General features: G+C 43.5%; 1 protein-coding gene across 1 annotated transcript in view; it reads left to right on the top strand.

Annotated features, from left to right (window-relative positions):
- Positions 1-23,767, top strand: part of crtac1b (cartilage acidic protein 1b) — a 29,447-nt gene extending 5,680 nt beyond the window's left edge. The window contains exons 2-15 of the mRNA XM_052079453.1: positions 5,584-5,771; positions 6,941-7,137; positions 7,902-8,038; positions 12,179-12,335; positions 14,342-14,476; positions 15,192-15,334; positions 17,822-17,958; positions 19,533-19,615; positions 19,801-19,901; positions 20,651-20,819; positions 21,812-21,957; positions 22,067-22,109; positions 22,208-22,351; positions 22,987-23,767. Of these exons, the coding sequence (XP_051935413.1) occupies positions 5,590-5,771; positions 6,941-7,137; positions 7,902-8,038; positions 12,179-12,335; positions 14,342-14,476; positions 15,192-15,334; positions 17,822-17,958; positions 19,533-19,615; positions 19,801-19,901; positions 20,651-20,819; positions 21,812-21,957; positions 22,067-22,109; positions 22,208-22,351; positions 22,987-23,114 (1,902 nt within the window). The 5' untranslated portion in view covers positions 5,584-5,589 and the 3' untranslated portion in view covers positions 23,115-23,767. The remainder of the gene's footprint in view (positions 1-5,583; positions 5,772-6,940; positions 7,138-7,901; positions 8,039-12,178; positions 12,336-14,341; positions 14,477-15,191; positions 15,335-17,821; positions 17,959-19,532; positions 19,616-19,800; positions 19,902-20,650; positions 20,820-21,811; positions 21,958-22,066; positions 22,110-22,207; positions 22,352-22,986) is intronic.
- The last annotated feature ends 360 nt before the right edge of the window (positions 23,768-24,127 follow it).

Below are 24,127 nucleotides of genomic sequence, written 5' to 3'. Positions count from 1 at the left end.
CTGCGGGGAGGGATCGATCCCCGGAGACCATCCTCCCGACCCGGTGCGTCGTGGGGGCCGTCCAGTGGGAGGTTGAGCAGCGGATCCAGGCAGCCCTGGAGGGGGTTCAGGTGCCGACGGAGTGCCCAGCAGGGAGGCTATTCGTACCTCCCTCCTTACGATCTGAAGTTCTGCAGTGGGGACATGGGTCCAAGGTGGCGTGTCATCCCGGGGTGAACCGGACTGTGCAACTCGTCGCCCAGCGTTTCTGGTGGCCGGAGCTCCGCAACGACGTGACGGAGTTCATCAAGGCCTGCACCTCCTGCGCCTGCGGCAAGTCGTCCCATCAGCCGCCGGCGGGACTGCTCCAGCCGTTGCCCATTCCTCCTCGCCCATGGTCCCACATCGCCCTGGACTTCGTCACGGGTCTCCCGCCTTCCCGGGGTCGAACTGTCGTACTCACGATCGTGGACCGCTTCTCCAAGGCGGCTCATTTTGTTCCTTTGTCCAGGTTGCCGTCGGCGCTGGAGACCGCCGACCTCCTTGTCGAACACGTCTTCCGTCTCCACGGCATTCCACTGGACATTGTCTCGGACCGGGGGCCCCAGTTCGTATCCCGCGTCTGGAAGCAGTTCTGCCGGTCCCTCGGGGCCACTGCCAGTCTGACCTCGGGGTACCACCCCCAGTCCAATGGACAAGCCGAGCGTGCCAACCAGGATCTGGGGGCGGCCCTCCGCTGTGTGTGCCTTCACCGTCCCTCGTCCTGGGTCGACCACTTACCCTGGGTGGAGTACGCGCACAACACCCTCGTCTCTTCTGCCACCGGTAGGTCCCCCTTCATGGCCGCCTACGGGTACCAGCCGCCGCTGTTCCCGTCCCAGGAGGGGCAGGTGGAGGTCCCCTCTGTGCAGCACCACCTCAAGCGGGCCCATCGCGTGTGGAAGGAGGCCCGGGCTGCGTTGTCCCGCACGGCGGCCAGGAACCAGCGGATCGCGGATCGTCGCCGGCGCCCGGCTCCTTCATACGTGGTAGGACAGAAGGTGTGGTTGGCGACGAGGGATCTTCGGCTGGCCGGCACGTCTGCGAAACTGGGACCCCGATTTACTGGACCGTTCGAGGTCGAGGCCGTCATCAGTCCAGCTGCAGTCAGGCTCCGGCTACCGCCCACCATGAAGGTTCACCCCGTCTTCCACGTCTCCCTTCTCAAACCCGTGTCTCCCAGTGACTTGGCTCCTCCTCCCACGCCGCCGCCACCTCCGCGGGTCGTCGACGGTGACCCGGTGTACACGGTTCGTGCCATCCTGGACTCTCGGCGCAGGGGAAAGGGGTTCCAGTATCTGGTCGACTGGGAGGGCTACGGGCCTGAGGAGCGGCAGTGGGTGCCTCGCTCCTGGATCCTTGATCCGTCCCTTTTGCGCGACTTCCACGCTGCACATCCATCCAAGCCGGGTAGTCCGCCGGGAGGCGTCCATTGAGGGGGGGGTACTGTCACGTCGCGTGTCCGCCAGCAGGTGGCGGGTTTTCTCCCCCGCCATCCGCGCACCTGTCCGTAATTTCGGGCTGATTACCCTCTTTTATTAAGAGACTCCGACAGTCATCTCGCTGCCGGAGAATTCCTCACCGTGCCATTGATCTCTCGTGCTAATTCCTCTATTTGTAGATTACTCGTTGCCTTCTTGCCTTGCGGCCTTTACTCTTGCCATTAGCGTTAGTCACTAAATTGAATACGTCGATATTGCCTAATCAGTAGTTCCTCGCACTTTGTTTTTCAGCGAGCGTTTTCAGTTGTTTCCTTATTTCTTCCCTGGTCCTTATTTGACCAGCGTTTTGTGTTTCCGTTTTTTCCCTGTCGGGCTCTTTCTGTTTTTGTCATTAAAGACACTCTTTGCTTTGAGAAAATCCTTTCGTTGTCTGTTTTCCGGGGATCCAATTCTTTATTTTCCTCGTTCTGCACGGAGCGATCATTATCGCTTCGGGCAGATCGTGACAATTTCAGACGCGTATCAATTTGGTAGCCCTTCACACAATCAGGACACATGAAGTAGCTCTCACTCTCAAAAAGTTTGGTGACCCCTGATCTACAGTAATGTGCAGGAATGTGAAATTGTAGTACGCTTGCAGAAAGTGAAAAGGTAAAAAGAGTTGGACAAATGCAAAGAAAGAAATTGATCAAAAATGTCCATTTTCCACTTTCCGCGTATCTCTTTGCAACTGATAAGCTTCCATCTTAGAAATAGTGCTTGATAACAACATAGTACTTTGAACCTTGTTAGCTAGGCTTCAAAGCATGCCCAGCTCACTACAACATTGAGGTGTCAAACCCTTGCGGCCCACTCACCACTTGAGGACTTGTGGCAAGAAATCACCATTTCAAACAGACATGCTAACATTAGCTTTCGCTGTTGTTCCACAATCTTCACTTTGCTGCTGCGATCCGTTCTCCTCTCGCTCCCCTGAGTCTCCTCTTGGGTAAAATGTGACACCTTCTTTGTTATGCCCAAGAAAATACACAGAGTCCATCATTGTCCTCCATTATTGTTGTTTGTTAGCGGCGTTCATTCTGACTGACGTATTCAATGTGAGTGGTTTACAGTTTTCTGCAGTACTATTTTAAACAGGAGAACCATGGCAAGTACAACTGAGCTGGGCCGAGCACAGCTGTAACTTTGAGGTGGACTCTCAATATGTCGAGCAGAAATTTAGTCCAAATGGGACAGTGCATAAGCTTGTTTATAGATGTTTTCCAATGCTTTATTAATTCACACCTTCGCTTGATAGCTTGATGGATAAATATCCCTTCATAGTTCAAACTGACCCCCTCATTTGTCATCACATTTTGGTCTCATGGAGAGAAACTTGCCTTGTCTGCAACCTCCATTGTTGTGAAGTAACTTGCTAACAGCTGCTAGGCTACGCAGCCACGAGCGAAGGATAACAGTTTCGGCCCCTGCGATATTTCTGCGGTTGTCAAGCGGCAGTGCTTCCTCTCACGGCCGATGGGCTTTTGAGAGTATTACTCAAAGCTCAATGTGTTTTTTTTTAAATCTTAAATTGAATTGTTGAGCGAGATATTAAAGAGGTATCAATCACGCGGCGGCTGCACGCTAGCAACGAGGGAGGAAGCTGCAGCAGTAAAGCAGCCGTAGAGCGATGACTAAGGTTGCCTGCATAAATCTGCTGGCTTGGCAAATCAACTGTCAGCTTATAAATGCCACTTAGTGTGTGTGTGTGTGTGTATGTGTTTTGCAGCACTGTTGATATATGTTTTAGTTCAACTTTAAAGGTGACCTTCTGCTTACTAGTCTTCTACTCAGGGATGTTTGTCTACTCGTCTTTATTTTTTTTAATTTTTCTTTTAACCTGCCTGAATTTTACAAGCCAATTGGATCAATTGCTCTTTGCTCCCCTTTTATGTGGTGACCACGAATAGGACTCTTGAACCTCCCTGAGTGTTATTATGCAATGACGACTTCCCAATTTAGAGTTGGCCAGCATCCCATGGGAAGCAACACCTTAGATCTGTTGTGTCGGGTCACATCAGTTTCCCCTGTGTTCTCATCGGCCTTGGGCTGAGACGCTGTTCCCCGAATGGATTTTCTGTCCTGTAATTCCTTAGCCTGTCTTCACGTGATGGGTTGTTCACTTTCTAAGTCTGCAGAACGCAGCTGAGTGCAGTGCTATATCTTCATCTTTATGTCTGAGCGCAGCAAAAAGCTCGGCCAAAAATGTGCCGCCGCTCAACTCCCGATAATAGATTTGGAGAATTAGCAATACGAGCCGCATGTTGTCATTTGCAAACACACGATTTACTGTTATTGTGCGATTCTCATTTGCTCGAACCGCTTGGAGAAATATGTTGTCGTTCATAATGAGCACATAGAGATAGTATTGGCATAAGTCATTCGAGAGGGGGGGAAACTTTGTAGCTCCAATACAAGTTGACGTAAATGAGCACAGAGTGGGCGAAATGACCATTAGAGCTCAATGGTGGTGAGAGGTGGCAGACAACACTGACATAAACAGTTAGCAAATTGGCATCGAGTCATGAGTGTGCCTGCCAGTCTGTTTTTTTTATTGTCACATTCAGCACAGCTCTGTGCAAAAGTCTCAGGCTTCCATTAGACTTGATGTTGTCTCAATGCTCCAACTACAATGTCAGTCAATAGTGCTGATACCTCACACAAAAGCGAAAATTATTGTAGTTGTGTTGGTTAGCATGCTAACTGGCAGCGCCAGTAGGACTGTGTCACGAGTCATCGGACTAAGACTACACCAGCAACACCTTCAGCGCCACCTCAGAAAGTAGAGTCAAAGAGTGTTCAAATGGACACTCCAACCTCGCCTGAAGGAGATTTCTTTGTGATGTTCCATAATCCCAAACCTTCTCCTTTTGTCATGATGCTTGTTGTCTTATTCAGGATGAACATTTGACATTTCCATGATCAATCTACAATTTACATACCCATATTTACCAAGTACAATTTTTTTTTGTGGAAACAGTCGTACAGTGAAACTCTACAACGAAACCTACATGGGCGAAAATACCCCCTAGTTTGAAAAAATGTTCATGCATGAAAGCCATTCCCACTTTTCTGCTACCCCTACAACGAAAAGTCCCCCTGTTCCGTAATACGAAATATTTTTCTCTGCTCTTGCCTCGCAACGAGATTCACTCCAGTGAAAACAAGCCTTCTGCAAAAGTCTAATCCAACCTCAGCATGCCACAGCGACCTCGACTGCTTCATTCGGAAACGGTAACAGCAACCACAACACTGGTTGACACATGCGCAGTAGTACAGGAAGTACTGTATTTGTTTCAGACGCAGCATGAAGGTGGCAGTGCTAAAATGGCAACAAAACGGACCTTTTCCTACCGAGGAGTTAAGAAAAGTAAAGCTTTAACGCTTGAAGACAGGATAAAGGTAATAAAAATGAACGTTGGAGCAAGCAAAATAAAAAAAAACACAAGAAATTAATTTAAGCGAAAGTAAATGCAGATCATACATTTCGCAATTTCCCTTTTTTTCTTTCTACACTGCCTACATGAAGCGTCAAATAAGTGTATGCTCATACTTATGCACTATAGGAATAGAAATAAAAAGCACACATATATTTTTTCTTGTGTGTGTTTACTTCCAAGATAACATTTTCTACAGTGAAAAATCCCCTGTTGTGAAAAATCTCTTGCTGCAAACATGATTTCATTATAGAGGAGTTTCACTGTAATCGTACGAACTTCTGTTTTGATGCCAGCGTTCTATAGATCAGAATAATGGCACCGGGAGAAATTTTGCCACAGAGTGACTTGAACTTAATTTGCTCCAGATGACGTAATAATGGCCTGCTTTAGACACCAAACTAGTTGAGACTGAATCGACAGCACCTCTGCTGATTGCAGCCAAGCACTGGCACTCCGATTTGCCCCAATTGACACTCATGCAACTCCACACAAATGGACTCATTCTCAATGATCAACGGATCAATCAATGGATTAATACGAGCATCCCTCGTGGCTATATAACAATTTCTAGTTGTATTTGTCTGTTGCGAAATGTCATGAAAACAATTACATTATTCTGAACCAAAGTCTGTTCCTCTCTTCAGGTCACAATGTTGTGGTTCGTTCTATTGCTACCTGCACTTTGCTCCACGCAGCGTTCGGAGCCAATGTTCTCAGCCATAACTAAGACCGTGCTTCCTCCCGACTACGACAACAACCCCACCCAACTCAACTACGGCGTGGCCGTCACCGATGTGGATGGGGACGGAGACCTGGAGGTGTTTGTTGCAGGGTAAGTGAATCGGCAAAAATTTGTGGAGTACTTTGTGAAACGATTCCAGCCTGAATGCTTCTCACAGTGGCGCCAACATTGTTTAATTTCGCCCATTACACAAATTTGAACAGATGATTGAACTTATGAGTGATAGCTATCGGAGTGTGGATTGGAGGTGCACTTCATTTTCTGAGCTAAAGGTTGAAGACAAAGGCAAAAGACTTAAAAAGACTTAGAGCTCACTCATGTGATGATAATGGATGAGATTGGACAGAGCGCCACTGATGGAGATGCTTTGGCAAGCTTGCTTCTAACCAATGAAGCGGCGATGAATCCCTCACAGGCTGCAGAGAGATGGATGCAAATGGCCGCGCCTCATAAATGTCTTTTCTGCAAAGACATCCCATTCAGCAGCGCTTCTGATAGAGAGCGAGAGGGCATCACATTAGAAGAACATCATCCCAAACTTCATTTATATGACACGATTGACGTAATGACCTTCAGAGGCAAAGTTGAGAGTTCCACTCAAATTTCGTTACTTCACGCTTTCATAGTCTTTATAAAAGGCAAAGATGCATGTTGATTCATTTCAAAAACTTTGCTCAACTCTTCAAAATGTGATCACAAAAAATACTTTTTTTTGTTTATTTTATCATTTAAAATAGTTCCCAATGTGTCTTAATAACTTCGACTTGCAAGAGTGGAACCCAGACCGTGGGTATAATAATTAACAGTCTGTAAAAACATATAAAACATTTTCACCCCTGGAGGCAGCACTTCATATTGTCTCACTAATAACACTTTACTAACTCGTCTTTTTTTGTGTGTGTGTTGCTCTGTCCATGTGGTGCATGCAGCACACATAGTGTTACATTGGCTTTATGATTCGACAAAATTCAGAACGGCTCACTTACAGGCACATTTTCTAAACTAGGCAGATAATATATGTATATACTTGTTTGAATTCACATTTGTTAGGTGGGCAAGCATTTGGTGGGCCCAACTCCATGCACTTGCTCTTCAATTTGATCCTTTATCCTTCCACAACGTGTCCCTTGAACTAAATCAGTTCCAATTCCTAGCGATGTGTTTCGAGGCCCCATAAAATTAACACCCTAATTGTAAGAATCAAAACAAAACTTATGTATGATGTAACATACAGAATTTCACTGCGTCCATGTTGGCAGTTACAACGGACCCAACCTGGTTCTGAAGTTCGACAAGCTGAGAAGGAGACTCGTCAACATTGCCGTGGACAATCGCAGTTCCCCGTTCTATGCTCTGAGAGACCGCCAAGGCAACGCTATCGGCGTAACAGCGTGTGACATTGACGGAGATGGCCGGGAGGAGATTTACGTACTCAACACCAATAACGCCTTTTCTGGTAAAAGTACTTTTCAACACCCAAATGAGAAAAATCACGTGGCAGAAAAGTTTGGCTGCTGTGAGTGTTTGTCAATTGAAGACCTACATTGAAGTTTAAAAAAAAATCTACATTGGAAAACAAATTGCAAAAAGTCAATACTTCTTCTGAACTTCTGCAGTTTACTCAGGCATACCAGTTACAGTGCGAAAGGTCATTTTAAGCACTCACTGCAACAACTTTCGGACAAGATTGAGATGTGAATAGACGTAGTGGTGAGCAAGACTAACCCACAGTTTTGAGGTTCAGAGTTCAAATCAATCTGGTATCAGACAGCCACGGTCTATTGAAATTGGAATCATCCAGTTGAGTCAAAGCTAAAATCAAGCCCTAAAATTTTAAATGGCATTGAATTCATAAGAGCATCTCGGTGGCAACTGGTTAGCATCTATGGCTTCAGGATTTGAATCGCGGCTCTTGTCTTCCTCTGTGGCGTTTGCATGTTCTCTGAGTGATTGTGTGTTTTTTACGGTACTTCAGCTCCATACACAATGCCAACTGCTGTACAATGGAACCGATGTCAGCTTTTCTGTTTAAAAATAAAAACTAGTTTGACTATACAGGACAACAATTACATTGAATGTGATTTTTTTCCCCCCTGATTTTGTGTCGTGGCCCACTAGACATTTGTCTACATCGCACGATGGTCAAGGAGGACAAGCTGTATAGAAAATGATCGATGGATTCCTACTTTCCATGTTGACGATCTTTGCATTTGCATTAAGGACGTGCGACATACACCGACAAACTGTTCAAGTTCCGAAACGGACGATTTGAGGATCTGCTGAATGATGACATCAACGAACACAGGGACGTGGCTAATCGTATGGCTGGACGCTCAGTGGCCTGTGTGGACAGAAAGGTAAACACGCACACAAGAAATTACATTCACGTGTCGTCTGCGGACATGCGTGGTGGCCGCTGTTTGTTTACCAGTGATAATTCATGCCCTGCCTGCGCCGCCCTCCTCAGCTTGTGCTCTGACACTTCATTTGGGGACAATGTTGGGCCATTTTCTTCCCTCTGTCCATCGCCACGCAGTGTAATTACAGAGGCCGGGGCTCGTTTATTTTATAGAACATCGTACGAGAGGATGAGTGATGAATGCTCTTTGCCCAGTATCATTTTCTCTATTTTTCCATTTCGACCCTTTTTCATTTCTTTTCCGCCTCTTTTACTTTCCCTGACGGACTCCTTCTTTGTCTCTTATCACACGCTGACTTCCAATCTAAGAATAAAGAAGCTAATAGTCAGGAGAGGACAGCTGGGTTCGCAATAGTTATTTTTTTTTTTTCTTCCAACCCGCAGTCCCATCTCGCTGAGCACTGATGGGTTGTGCGTCTGCCACAGCGATTGGAGAGATATCTACGTATAATGGCATAATACTTTAAGAGCCAGCCAAAAGACGCCGTGTGTGTTCTTCCGTGGCGGTTTCAGGAGGCTGATGGGCAACATGCATTCATTAAATTATATTCAAACAGATAACAAAAGACGCGGAAATGTTGAGTAATGGGTGACTGATGCATGCATGCTGTCTTGTTTGCACCTAAAGAAATGATTAGGTACCGTTTTACATTCAAGGATGTATGAACTGTTTAGACGTTAGTTATCAGTTATCACTTTGCAAATTTGTCATCCCACATATTAATCTGCCTTATCCCTTTTTGTACTCATGTTGCTGTCATGCAATATGTCAGAAGATGCCAAGCTTTAGCATATTAGCATTTTACTGTTATCTATTCTTACCACAAATGGTACCTGCACACAGCATGAGCATTTTATCGAGTTGGAATAGCCTTTTGACGTAGTAGCAGACTTCAAAGTGTGCTCCTTACTCATCTGTCGCACGTGCAGATTGTTTGATTGTGTTGTATGCTGGCATTTGACGTACCTCAGTAAGCTTAAGCACTTGGCTCAATGTTGAGGCACAAGATGTTCCCATGGATGCATCCGCCCAGGGTCCTAGCATGCCATTTCTTAGCATTGTTAGGATTTCCATTTTTTTTTAATTGGGCCAATGTCACGTTACCATATTTTTGGGACCTTAAGTCACAATTAAAATTATTGAATGTAAAATTAACATAGCATTTTGCAGTCAAATTAAATGACAACCACCGGTAATCAGATTGACCTGCGTTCAAACATTTTTTTTTTCGTCTGTCGTCTCCTATTCTCTTCCCGAAGTACTGCGAACAAAAGCAAGCGCGGCATGTCACACTATTTGATTTCGTGTCCGGTCTTAACCTAGCACAATAGCGCTAAATCTTATCAACTGAATATAAGGTACAATTAAAACGAACTATTTCACAAACAATGCTTCACAAAGACAACGTGCCTTATAACCTGGTGCACCTTATGTAGGAAAATGTAATAAAATAGACCCGTTCATTGATATTGTGGCTAATAATACAGCACATCTAATGATCGGATAAATATCGTGTAGGTTGGCAACAAGTAGCAGACCCAGTTACAACATCTAGCTCCTTATCAGAGATATTTCATCAAACTTAATAGATATTCAATAAACGTTTGCTAGTTATGATTTATAAAGTGGACCATATATTAAACTTGCCAAATAGTCAAGCAATATGTAATTTACAAATTTGTCAACAAAGATTTTATGTCAAACTAATTAAACTGCTACGCCGAAACATACTAAGAATATACTAACTGCATCTATTTATAAAGGTATAAAGTAGCACCCTCTCATATGTAAAACAATATGTAAAACAAAGATAGACAGATTACACAATTAAAAACAGATGAAGTCAATATGGGGCGTTATCACCTATTAAGTCTTTTCAAGGGAGCCTGATATAGGAGGCATGCAGACATATAAGGCAGCACCCGACATGCACTTTGCAAAGCGGCACGTCACACTCATCACGCTGGCAATCGCACTGACAGAAATTAGCCTTGCGCAAAGACTTATTGAAAAATCATTGACTTTTAGGTTTGTTAAGTAACTGCCAGAGGCCTTCAGGTCTTTCATTGCGGTTTGGTCTCATTTTTCACGCTGTAAATGCATGTGTGTGTGTGTGTGGGGGGGGGGGGGGGGTGTGCTTGTGTGCATGAGTGCGGCTGATGCCTCCCCCCTCAGCGGGCTGCAATGTGACACTTGATGACATAAAATAAATAAATAACTAAAATCGCTACATCAAGCAGAGTCATTTGCCGTTCGTGTCCTGCACAAATACCATTTAGGTTCGACACAAATGGTAAAACAGTGAGTGTGTTTTCTCATATGCATGCCTTCTCGTTGACTGAAATATGATTCGGCCTGGTGGGAAAACTCATTGGAATCAAGTGTGTGGTCTATTAGTGTGGTTCCGTTTGTGTCTGCAGGGGCTCTGACTGATAATGGAGTGTGAAATTAATCTCGAAAGGGAGGCGGGGGAAAGGGGTAAAGCAAAGAAACTGGTAAAAGGGGTTTGATTAATTCTTTTTTTTTTTTTTTTTTTAATTCTGGTTTATGGTTAGAGAAGGAATCAAAAGTTTTAAGATGGCTGGTCTCCTCACATATTCTAACACATCCAAATAAAAAATTGCAATGGTAGTTTTCGGGTGCAACAGTTACACAGGTTAAAACTGGAAGCTGATTGGTTGAGCGAACACTGCAGGGCAGGCTTAAGAGATAAAACTTGCTGCAGGTGAAAGTAATGGACAAGACACGAGATTTGTTTGAACTGAACAGTAACATTTGTTCGGTTCAATATGCATGAGCATGTTGGTCACTGGAAATGAAAAATCAGCTTTTTTGGGGGGGACAGTTTCAGTCATTTTGTGTGAGACCCATTTTCAAATGTTTGGGTTTGCTGTTTCAGCATATCTGTGGATGTCAAAAGTCTTTTTTGTGACATTTTGTAACGACACATTGATCAGGGACAACAAGGAACACATTAGAAATAGCGAGCCAAGCCCATAACGATTATATCTGATGCTAGTGTATTGTGGTAAGCGCATTTGTACCGCTCGGTGTAAGCGTGACTATGGCAACAACGGAAACAAGGTCAAATATTAAAAGTTTGACTGGGGAGCATTGAGAGTCCGTTTCGGCAAACAAAAGAGGTGGAATTTTTCACTCTGTTTCATTGCGCATTGAAGAACCTTGATTTGCTCTTTCAAATGGACTTTGGTGACATTGGATTTTCAAGGTTTTATTGAAGCTTCCACTCTCGTATGCAGAATAGATACTACAGGGTCAAAAGTTGCACACATACCCCTTTCAGTGAACTTTTTGTTTGGACCGTTTCCTTGAAGAAAACGAATGAAAATTGTTAAGCTTGAGCACGAAGAGGAAATTGCTTTTGCTCGGAGATGTTAAAAAAAATGGACGTTTTTCAGCACGATACCACATCACAAAATTGCTTTGTCACTGGTAGTGGGGTGGCAAGTAACATCTACAGACAGACAATACATCCTCGAGAGCAACCCTTCCTAGACATATGGTCTGGATCCAAAAATGGGTCCGAGGTCATTTTTTTTATTGGTTTGTTGATTGTCCTAGTAAAATGCTATTCACAATTATATTAATCATCAAGCAGGCTGCACACAGAACTCTTAACTCAAACACAGATGATAATCCATTCATTCATTCATCTTCCGAGCCGCTTGATCCTCACTAGGGTCGCGGGGGTGCTGGAGCCTATCCCAGCTGTCTCCGGGCAGTAGGCGGGGGACACCCTGAATCGGTTGCCAGCCAATCACAGGGCACACAGAGATGAACAACCATCCACGCTCACACTCACACCTAGGGACAATTTAGAGCATTCAATCAGCCTGCCACACATGTTTTTTGGAATGTGGGAGGAAACCGGAGCACCCGGAGAAAACCCACGCAGGCCCGGGGAGAACATGCAAACTCCACACAGGGAGGCCGGAGCTGGAATCGAATCCGGTACCTCTAGATGATAATCCAACATACTCATTTCTGGTATCATTGGTTGACATGTCAGTAATTGGAGCAATTTTACCAAATGTAAACTTTTTTTTTTCTCCGCAGGGCACGGGTCGCTATGCCATCTACATAGCCAATTATGCCAGTGGCACCGTGGGCCCACATGCGCTTATAGAAATGGACGAGGCGGCGAGTGACCTTTCGCAAGGCGTCATCGCCCTCTCGAATGTGGCCGAGCAGGCGGGAGTCAACAAGTTCACTGGTAGGTGAATGCATGAAAGTGTGTGTGTGTGTGCGTGTGTAATAAAGGATCGTCCAGCACCATCGCAGCTGTAGTGTGATTTACACAGACGTGTGCAGAGGAGCATGTGCTTGTTGTACCCACAGAGTCTAAAATTATTGGAGCAAGAAAGGATGAGAGATTTGAAGAAGTGCCATGTGGGAAGATCCCCCCCAAAAATATATATATGTTGTTGTGATTAATTGTAGTGGAGAAGGGAGAGGAGGAGAATGTCAGTCGGCTCTTTGTCAGCTCTTTACTCCAAAGTCACGAGAGGCAAAGGGGAAGGGCGACACGTACGAGCTGAGACGGCATCTATCACTATAGCTGACATCTTAGCAGTTCACTCTACTGTGTATTTTATGTCTGATTCCTTTAGTCGGTATAATTACAAACAGTCAGTCATGTAAAACATGTCAGATGGGACAATAGGAAGTATAATACATATCCAGCAAAAGATGGTTCTTTTGAATGCTCAAGTGCAGATGAGATGCCTATAGCAGGAGGCCTTTATTTGTACTCCAAATGCATTTTTTTGAGTATTATGTGTTGTGTTGTATTATTTTGTTATTATGACTTCAAGTTGGCGCCGCGAGAGTGGCTGCCTTTACAGCAGCTCCTATACTTTTGTTCTTTGACTTTCCTTCCTAACTTTGCTGCTGTAAATTGGGAATGTCTACATTGTGGACCAACATATTTTTTATCTTATCTTATATTATAGAATGTTTCCAGAATATTAAGATACATGTGAAACTCTAATTAGTACTAGTAATTAAAAAAAGTAAAGTGAAAGTGATCAAGTGAAGAAGATAAAAATAATGAAGATTGCACAGCGATTGTATGTCTTCTAGAACGCAAATTCGTTACTAAAGATCTCCAAAAAATTTGAGCTCAAATGTAATACTGGCAGGCAACTCGACATGCAGTAAGAAACTTTTTATGTGCATTGGTTGGTTCAGCTGTAATTGTTAGCAACGGAGTGGAAGGTTTCACACCGTCAGCCTGTTTCATGTCTGTCTGTGCTCAACAGTGGCTAGTAATTGATGTATATTATTAAGGTTGCTGTTTTGTGAGGAGCTCATGTTAATTAATGTCTATTCCTTCACAACTATATTAAAAAAATAATTCTGGTAAGACAGTTTTTGTTTCTATTTGAGTGTAGTCGTAATAATAGTCATAAAAAAAACGTTTTTTTGGGGAGTGGGGGTTGCTAACAAAACAAAACATGCACGCGTGCCTATATAATAGTAATAATAATACATCACATTTGTAAGCGCCTTTCACAACACCCAAGGACACTGTACAGCCAAGACCAATAGTATATTTATATACTATATACATATATATATATATATAATAGTATATGTGCCTTTTAGAGAGTAGCGCATACCCTTGAAACAATTTCTTTATATCACAACCTCTAACTGACTTCCCTCTCACTTGAACAAACAATTCACATCTGCCAGGGCAAGAAAAAAAACAAAACGTGCGATGGATACTTGCTTTCTTGTAAAGACAGCACAATAAATGACAATGTGGACCATTTTGCCCGTGATTTCTGCCTTTGATAAGCGAGTTAAACTGCGCACTGTTGTGGACCGTCATTGAAAAGTCCTTAAAATTCATCGGAGTTACGTTTTCGGCGATGGTGTGTTGACAAGTCAATCTTCATCACATTCGTGTTTTTTTTTTTTTTTTTACAAGCAAGATGTCATCAAAAGCGGGCTGCGGGAGCTGTGCCAAAACAGTTGTGAATGATATACAGCACACGAGGTGGCTTTTTCATCACACTGTTTTCAGGAGGGGCCAGTCAGGGAAGTTGTGTATCAAAATGGCAGGGCAGTCACCTCACTAATGTCACTGGGAAATACTGCTCCGTTCTTGAATACATCTCAAAGCGACAAACGACAGTCAGCACGTTTGGACTCATCAGCGTTTCCGAGCTATTGTTTATTTCGTATTCATCTCTGCTAATTATCACCGCGCAGGAGGCCGAGGTGTGGTCGTGGGGCCAATCGTGAGCCAGAGCTACTCTGATGTGTTTTGCGACAACGAGTACGGACCCAACTTCCTGTTCCGAAACAACGGAGATGGAACTTTTACTGATGTGGCGCAGCAGGCTGGTAAGAAGAAAGTAACGGTTTAAAGATTCTGACAGACTTGGAATAATAACTTGTCTGTTGAGACCCGCCCCCCACACCCTACCACCACCAAATAAATTAATTAAGGTGTCAAAATCCCTCCTCCATCTCTTTCTTTGGAAAATCTCAAATGTTATTAATATGCAAATAATGTTAAGTGAACTGATGGCTGGAAGATGTTGCCTCTAACATAGAAAAGTAATATTTTTGTGCGCCGTTGGCTTCAGCTTTGAGACACTTGTGTGAGTTGTTCTTGTTGCTCTAGTTATACATTTCCCCACAAAAACATGTCGTGACTCGAATGACCTCGCTTCAGAGGCGTCATTCAATTAACCGCTGAGCAAAATTGAACACTGTTGCTAACCAGAATGGCAGCTCCCGCCGAGGTAAGTGAACAGTCTCTCAGATTAATTGAATGAGTGGAATTTTACCGCATGCTGCACAGTATAAAAGATGACCTTATGTTTTGTAGCAACGGCATCTTAAAGACGGTATGGGTGTTTCAGTATGCTTAGCAAGATCATTCCGCAATGTTGTGATCATGCGGGTGGAACAAATATGTTCTTCAAAAGATATATGAATGAACATATTTGTATTTGTGCCTCAGTGCCAGTCTGAATCAGTTCTTGGAATTGCTATACTGCTTTAAGACACAGTAGTTGCTCACTACTGTGTCAACGTGTACATGTCTTGTTAGGGGTGGAGGACCCCATGCAGCACGGCAGAGGCGTAGCCCTCGCAGACTTCAACCGTGACGGAAAGACGGACATCGTTTACGGCAACTGGAATGGTCCTCATCGTCTTTACATGCAACTTAACAACCGTAAGCAGAGGTTCAAGGTGAGACCATACTTTCTACGTAAGAGTCTGTATTACATGTAGGCAGGGGCCGATTCTCAGTTACACGGTTTACTGTGGTTTTAAGAAGTCAAAAGTCACTGGCTGTCATCAATAATGAGATCTTTTGTTTTTTTTTAGGGGAAATCCAAGCAGGGCACAATATGGGTAGAGAGGGGGCACAATATGGGTAGAGAGGGGAGTGGTGAGCAGTTACACACGGAAGAAAGAAACACGGCAAACGCAGATGCCTTTTTGCTGAAATTTAGAATAATAAATGGCGGCAGCGGGTACTCGTTAGCCCCAAGAACAACATGAGCAGGCCACAGGTCTGTTCTAAAAATAGCTCAGGAGTAATGGGATACTCCGACTTAAGAAGACATACTAAAAGTGAAGAAAAAAAATTGAACATTGATTTAAACTTAACACGTTTCTTCTGGACCAAATATTCTATCGTTCAAAAATAAAATAGATTGTGTTCAATGGGATAAAATGATGGGGTTTTTTGTACGCAAATATTTCAAAATAAGTTAATTAAGAGCTGAAATACTGTGACACTGCAACATTTTTGAAATGTAAAATACCATGATCAAAATACAAAGAATTAGGTAATGACATGTCATAAAAAAACAAACCGAAACAATTCAAAAATTACTGAAGTTGAATTTTAAGAGCATGTTGATGACTTAATTTACTATTTAATTACTTACATAAGAATCCTGAGTAATTGTTTTGGCGTGATCGTCGTAGCAAATAATCGATGGACGGTGCGCTGACGTGAGCTTTTGTTCTGCCAAAATCAATGTGAAGTCAATGCACCTTTACTACGATGCAGACAAAGGGTGGGAATAGACGAATAGTTTCACAAAGTATTGACAGCTGTTCAACGAGATGATCAGCTGTGTGTGCGTATGCAATGCACCAGGTGGCGCTGGCTGCGATGAGCTTCGCTGTGTTTAAATTGGCGGAACCCGACATCCTTTATGGAGGAGATAAATGGCAGTGGAGACATCTTTATGGGGGTCAAAGAAGGGGTTAATGTGTGACCCATAGCCTGAAGATAGTTCCATCAACATGCTGTCATAAACAGACACGCGTGCACACACACACAGACAAGACAAATTGGATAAACCAGCCAATCTTTTCTTTTTGTTAAATCAGGAGCCCACAACAAATTTAAGATCGCTTGTTCCCACCCGGGTTGACATTCCCGCATGCTGTGCTGACCTTTGGCTTGCATAATGAAGCTGTTGTATCACTCCACTAAACCGCTAATTAAATTGGGCTGAAACAGCAGCTTGCCACTGCAGCGGAAAGTGCAGATTAGGCCTGTTTGGGCTTTAATTAAAATCTATTACTGCGCTTTTCTTTGCAATAGTTTGAACACACACACACACACACACACACGCAGACATGTATCCACACGCTTGTAGTGTAGTTTCCCCTCATTAATGTTTAAGATCATCAAACACATGCAACTATCAGACAAGGATGGACACAATAAATAAAATCTAGATTTTAAATGGTGACTTTTTATCTACTAAAGGGGGAAAAATTTGAAGATACAGGTATCTTTTTCTTGTGTGTCCGTAAGAGTACAGTTTCATGACGACTGAATGATTTAATACGGACCTCAAAGGCACTTTATAGTGATACTCAGTTCACACTTACTGCATATTACTGTCAATGGGAATTTAAGCAAATTACAAAAACAACAGCAACCATTTTTCTTTGTGTTTCCAGTAAGAAAGAACCAAGTTCAAATTCATACACTCCTTGACCATATCATACACATGGCTTCCCTGCAAATCTTTTCTTGTGTGCATTTGAGTGGGTCTTTGTCATCCATCCTTCATCTACCTGAACGCCCGAGACCCCCCCCCCCCCCACCCACGACTTCATGGCCTCCGTCGGCCATTGCCTCTCCTTCACCTTAAAAAGCAAGAAGGTCAACCCCCCCGGCAGCTTTATGAGCCTTATAATTAAAACACGGTGTAAATACTGAAGCTAGTGAAGGGTTGTTCAATAATTCTTTCCCGACTTATCACTGCATCAGTGAAGCAGGAAGACATCTGTTACTTTCACGTCCAAAAACACTGATGAGCTTTTTTTGTTGTTGTTGTGGTGGTTTATTTATTTATTTTGGAAAGACACCGTTTACTTCTCTGAGTACCTGCCCATCTTAAAATAATCTTTACAGTGAGGGGCTGATCATTTGACAGATTAGTTTTGGAGTCAAGGCCTACACGGAGTTTATTAATGTTGTCTGCTGAGCAACATAACCTTCGCGTACTCAAGGTTATGGAATAAGATGAGTGCACACTTCCATTTCAAATGATTGTCATTGTAGGATCAAAGCCATAAAGCTGATATCGTAAACAAATGATTTAAAAGCTACAAATTTGCCGTCAAGGAAAAAAGAAAACAGTTGACTGGAAAGACTGTTCTTTCAATTTCCTGTCCTGTTGTATTGGTATCCTTTCTTCCCAGGACATAGCCTCACAGAAGTTTTCGATGCCATCCCCAGTCCGCACCGTTATTGCTGCCGACTTTGACAACGACAATGAGCTGGAGGTGTTCTTCAACAACATTGCTTACAGGGGGCCATCAGCTAACAGACTGTTTAGGTAAACGCTTCACAATCGGTTGAGCTAGCTAGCGTTGGCTCCATTTTTATGCTAGCAAAACATGTTTGCAAAACTTTGCTCACACCGTGAACTAAAAATCGAAATCAGTTCATGATAGCAACTAAAATAATTGACCTTATTTGTACTGTACGTGTTGACCAAACACTCCTCCCCACCACTGATTTATTGCGGTTGTTTGCCGTGGTGTCCGCTGCATCACAACTGAGAAGTATTTCTTATATTTAGCTAAATGTGGACTCAAAAATCACCTCAAGGAACTCAAAACCGAGTCTTTGTCATTTCAGTGACATAGCTTGCAAGAGAAAAATATCACAGCTTCGTGAACAATGAATACAGATTAATTTGTTATGTTGTTCGCTGCAATGTCAGTCAAAACAATTTTTTTATTGTTGCCGTTTCCGAAGCTATACCTAATTTTGTGGCCATTGACTATGTTTAAAATGTTCAATTTGAGACGGGTAAGAATTCGCAGCCAAGGATCCTTATCTGCCATCCTAGCTTCTGCACACTTGGGCGACTCTTTCATTAAAGACAGTTTTAGGTTGGGCTTCCTTGCTTGATAATATTAATGAACTCAGCCCTCTCAACACAATCTTAAGATGCATATCAAGTTGTTCAAAGCTTACTTTCCAGGATAAGCCCAAGCAGCTTGAATGAAACATCTGATGAATGTTGCCATTAGCGGATGAATCCAAACATGCGGAATATCAATAATCAGTTTAAGCCCCAACGGTTTTCTGGATCAAAACACGCCTGCTTGCCAGGTCACCGAAGGAGAATTTGTCTTTTTGGACGCAATGATGGTCGGACGGGGGTCACCGCTCCAGAGCACTTGGCTCCGTCGTCGTTTGTTATGAAGATGAAGCAACTCATTTAACTCTGCTCTCAGGCCATGAAAAAAAACAAGCTCACTATTATGCCCCGGCTAATTAATTTAGGATCGGGCCATCAATATTTGGCTCACACTTGTAGCATATTAAATTATACTTCTATGCATTCCATATGGAAATGCTGTGTGGTGCAAAGAGGAAAGGTCAGTGCTTTTTTAAAAGTCATAAGCTATAACAAAATGCAAGTATGTTTTTTTTTATTTTTTTATTGGAAGTCAAATAAGGCGACCGCTAAATATGCTCTGCGGAAAATGGATGAGGATTTCCGCTCCGGCAAGCGCAATTTACTCTCTGTGCTCCTTTTACATTGAGGCCCAAGTGTTCAATTGTAACGCATATCTGAAATACCTTGTGTGGCAGGCTGAGTTGCAATTTTCTTACAACACCATGACATTTGAGTGAAACTTATGCCATGTTCAAGAAATGTTTGCGTTTCACATTTCATTCAAATAAAACACATTCTCATCGTAATTGCTTCGCATCTTTCCTCGTGTTACTTATCAGAGGAGACTCAAATGAAAGTATTCAATCTGAAAAATGTGATATCGGTATATCCCTGACTGCAAACCCATGAAGTGTCCCTCATGTTGTCGTTGGTGGGTCAGTGACAGCACTGTGACACAGTGATATCATTAACAACGTGCTCATTTATCTCACTGGCAGGGTGAGCAGGAGAGAAAATGCAGACCCCCAACTAGAGGAGCTGAATGTGGGCGAAGCTTCCGAACCAGAGGGACGAGGAACTGGTGAGTGGATGATAATTTGAGTCTTGCAACACGAGAGAGAACAGACAGTTCGAAAATGCAGCAACATGTGGTTGTTCTTCTATCTGCCACTAGATGTCACTAACCCCCCCACTAAGAATGTCCTCTTAGTATGGAGTCTGTGTATTGTCCATTTACGTACTGCCGTTATGCTGTTGATTCTCCAGGAGCTGTCGCCACAGACTTTGATGGAGACGGTCGTCTAGAGCTGCTGGTGTCTCATGGTGAAAGTGCAGCGCAACCGCTTTCTATTTACAAAGTCAACCTTGTGAGTGTTAACCCTTCACAACTATTGTCAAATCAATAATGTCAAACTACATCATCCAGGAATATATACTGTCTGGACATATTGTATTGTATCATGTACACGTACGTGTAAGCACGCACACACACGGTTAAGTGAAAATCTGTATACACGTAAAATATACCGGATTGTTTCCCTAACCTACTCAATAGGTAGCTTTGGACTTTGGCCAGACTGAGTTACTTTTACCCAAGGTTGGGTTTATTCTTTTGACCAAACAGACAGAGTTGAAGACCTGATTTGTGCGGGCTGAAGCTGACATCGTCACTTTGGACAGTATTAGTTTTAACCGCAGCTATACTGATAACAGATTTTTTGGTAGCTTTCACTCATCAGTGTGCTTGAAGTCTTGACTCAACGTACTGGGTCAAATCCTCAATGCAATGCGCTAGGTATTCATTACCCAACATTGTCTCAGTCCATTTTGGACCTATCGCTGGGTGAGATATTTCACTAAATTTGGGTTAAAACCCAGTAGTTATAAGAGTATATGCATCTGAAGGATACATATACACATTTCGAATTGAAATTCAATGCAACAATCTCAAATGACACTTCAATATGAGTTGAGAAAAGTTGTCATTTGGACATTTTCTGTTGGTAGGTTTATGGATATCTTATGCCATTTAGGTAAGCGTATGAAATGGGAATGACAATAGTTAAACACATTTTAAAAGAATATCCTCCATAAAATTCAGTGTATTTTCCTACAGGGAACCACAAACTCATGGCTGCGTGTGATTCCCCGGACCAAGTTTGGTGCTTTTGCCAGAGGAGCTAAAGTGGTGGTGTACACCAAGAGGAGTGGACCGCATACGCGTATTATCGATGGAGGGTCGGGGTACCTCTGTGAAATGGAACCGGTCGCACACTTCGGCCTCGGTAAGAAAGAAGAAAGATCAAGATCTTCTTGCAGGTGGTGATGAGGCTATAAAATATTTATCAAGGCATGCTCGGATGAGTTCGGTGTCACTCAAAAGATCTTTGGGGGCCGGCCCAAGCGCAGTCACCTTACAAAAGTTTGGATGAATGATTGGACAGAAGCTGAAGACGTCACCGTATCGGTGTAATTACCATGCGTCCAACTACTTTTGGCCATGTGCTTTTTTTCTGCTCTTGCTGCAACTGAGAATAATTAATTGGATCACTACAAAGCTCACCACTGACTGATGAACAGTGAAGTGAAACGTAAACATGGATTTTTACAGGAAAAGGTTGATTATGAAAACGGATGACATCGCGACTGATGACATTCAGATGGCGAGAAATTGAATAAGCAGAGTCGGAAAGTACAAATAGTCATGAGTAACGCATCGGGCTGTTACCTTTGGCGTGATTGGACACCCGAGGGAGAGTGAGGTATCTTTGCGAGGGATTGTTGGGGGGGGGGGGCAGACAGGTGCTGGCGCTGGAAACTAGCCTGCTTGGTGACAAACTGGCTTCCGGTTCGGCCCACCCAAGACCAGATCATCTCTCCAAGGCCTCTCCTGTAAGGCCGAAAATACATACAAGCAAACTTTTGGCACCATGCTGACCTCACAATAGAGCTGCACACTTGCTCAAGGCATCAGTCACTCACCACCTCTCAACCACAGAGTGACATATGGGAGCAAGTAAAGCTGAAATATTTCAAGGCACTCCTGCTGGCTACATCGCCGCCTGACAAAATAACCTGTGTTTACATGACAAATGACACTTGAATTAAGGTTCTTGGTAAAGCGGAATAACCCTCCGATAAAAATCTGGCTTTACATGGACACACAATACAGGACTATGCAAAAATCTGCCATTTTGATGTCAAACCTTTACTATAGAAAAGATGTGTGGCTATCAACAGCAATAGAGGGTTAACATATGGTCTGTGCTTGCCCAAGGTAAGGATGTGGCCACAAATGTGGAAGTGTACTGGCCTGATGGAGTCTCAGTTGCTCGACCCTTGGAACTGTCGGAGATCAATTCTGTGCTGGAGATCCACTATCCGAAAGATGACGATGAGGTCACCCCCACTGTGGAAATAGAGGTACAGTGGTCCCGCGTGGTCACATCAACCCTGACATCATTGGAGCATAAAAACACATTCCGGTGTTGTTTCTTTGTACACTCTGGGGTAAACTGAGTTTCTCTTGCAGTGCGGTCCTGGCTTTGCTCTGAATGAAAATGGACGCTGCATTGGTAAGTTCAAAAGCTTTAGATGGTTGTGGCGTCTCTGTGTCTGAATCATCATTCGGGGTGTTTCCCTCCTTCTTTGTCACCTCCTCCTGGTTCTTCAGATAAAGATGAATGTACCCAGTTCCCCTCTGTGTGCCCCTCCGACCGCCCCGTTTGCACAAACATCTACGGCAGCTTTAAATGCCGCGCCAAGAGAAGATGCACTCAAGGCTTTGAGCCCAACAATGATGGGTCGGCATGTGTGGGTGAGTGACCAAGGTGCAGTTGACTTAGGTCAAGTTTCCGAGTAGCTGGCTTTGTTGCGCTTTGAGATTTGAATCACACGTTAATGGCCGTCAAACTATGCGGGTGGAACGTAAAATCAAAAATATTTGAGATTGTGCAATAGAGTCGCGTTTGGCCGCGTCAGTGTGCAATGGACCTAAATCCACCATGGTGGTCTCGGCAGTATGATGATCCAGTTTTAGGGAAACAGTGCTTTGAATTCTGTCTCTGGGAATCCACCGTATATTTTGTAGTACAATTTTAGTTTTCATCTAATTGCATTTAATTGTGAACAATTATAAATAAGGTAACAATGCCTTTTTTGGGTCTTCTTTAATATCATGCGTTCAGGTCTTTAACACTTGTTTGATTATGACTTGATAAAGCTGCGATGTGAGTAACAAATCCAAGGCCAGCCCGAGTCCTGGAATGAATTGTGTTCAAGCTGAGGTTCCACAAAATTAGCTTGCCGTCAAATCTTTCACGGTGCTAACATTTCTGACCTGATCTGATCCCTGCACGCTTGCTGCCTTGCATCCCTAATCCTCCTTTCCCATGTGATTCGACTGGTAGCCATTAAGGCGCACATGTTGGCCAATTTCTTCTCTTTTTGCAGCCCAGGTGGCTTACTTTGGGAAGACGCGATCCTCTGCGGAACGCACATGGTCGGGCATTTCTTTCTGGCTGTCACCCTTCGGCTTGCTTCCTCTCATCTCGCACCATCTCCAGAGTGGACTACTGTAGGAACCTCCTTTTTTCACAGAAACTCTTGAAGAAAACATTCTTTCCTCCTCCTTCTCCTCCTCTTCATCCTAAAACAAGCTCAATGGAGCTGTGATATCGGTCGCGTTTTCCCACCATGCATCACTTTTGGGGCTCGACAGGAACTTGCAGGGAGCATGCTAGAATTAACCGCGTTAGAGCCGCGCAGCCCTTTTGTCGTCGCCTGGCATTTATCTCAGTGGGATTTGAGCTGAGTCCAATTCAATAAGCGGTGGCTGCAGAGAGTAAAAACAACTGCAACGTAGCCTCTGGCTCCACCGGCCACAATCATTAGGGACACTTTGTGGCAGCCGTCTGTAAGTGCACAATGCCGCTCTCATTCTCCGTTAGGGCTTACCGGGAGGCTGAGGAACACCAGGTCTCCAAGCTACAGGTTGTGAGCGTGTGTATGTGTGTTGTGTGTGCGCAAGGGAACATATGCCAGACCATCTGTCAGCGGTGGTGGGTTACATTTCGTTAACTATTAATAATTCGACAGCCTGGCAAAGATGAACACTTTCTTTTTGTGTAATGGCATGAGGTTTAATTTTATTTATGGGAATCCACATGACCTCACTAAAAACAACTAATCACGAAATTATATTTGATCCCATTCACATGAGCCTCACCGTGTTTGTGGGTGCTCCCTGCATGTGCCCCGAATAAATGTAAAATCAAATTAAACATGGCAGACATGCAATTACAGAGTCAAAACATTATTTTCAACATTACATATTATAATATTGTTTCGTTACAATTTGACAGTGGTTAGCATTTGAAAGTTAGTTTCTTTCATTACAATAATTTGCAGAAACCCAACAATGAGTATGTTGAGCATTCTCGTACAACAGAGTACAAACAACAGCACATTTGGCTTTGTTTAGCAGTCTAACAATCATCATAAATGATTTGCTTTGAAGAATAATTATGACTGTCTTTTAAATTAAGTTTACCGAGTTCACCACGTCAATTTTAAAGACATTAAGTTCAAGGAG

Source organism: Hippocampus zosterae, chromosome 11 (genome assembly GCF_025434085.1).
Source record: "Hippocampus zosterae strain Florida chromosome 11, ASM2543408v3, whole genome shotgun sequence".
Taxonomy (NCBI): domain Eukaryota; kingdom Metazoa; phylum Chordata; class Actinopteri; order Syngnathiformes; family Syngnathidae; genus Hippocampus; species Hippocampus zosterae.
The sequence above is the reverse complement of the archived record's forward strand: the minus strand, read 5'-3'. Positions and strand labels throughout refer to the sequence as shown.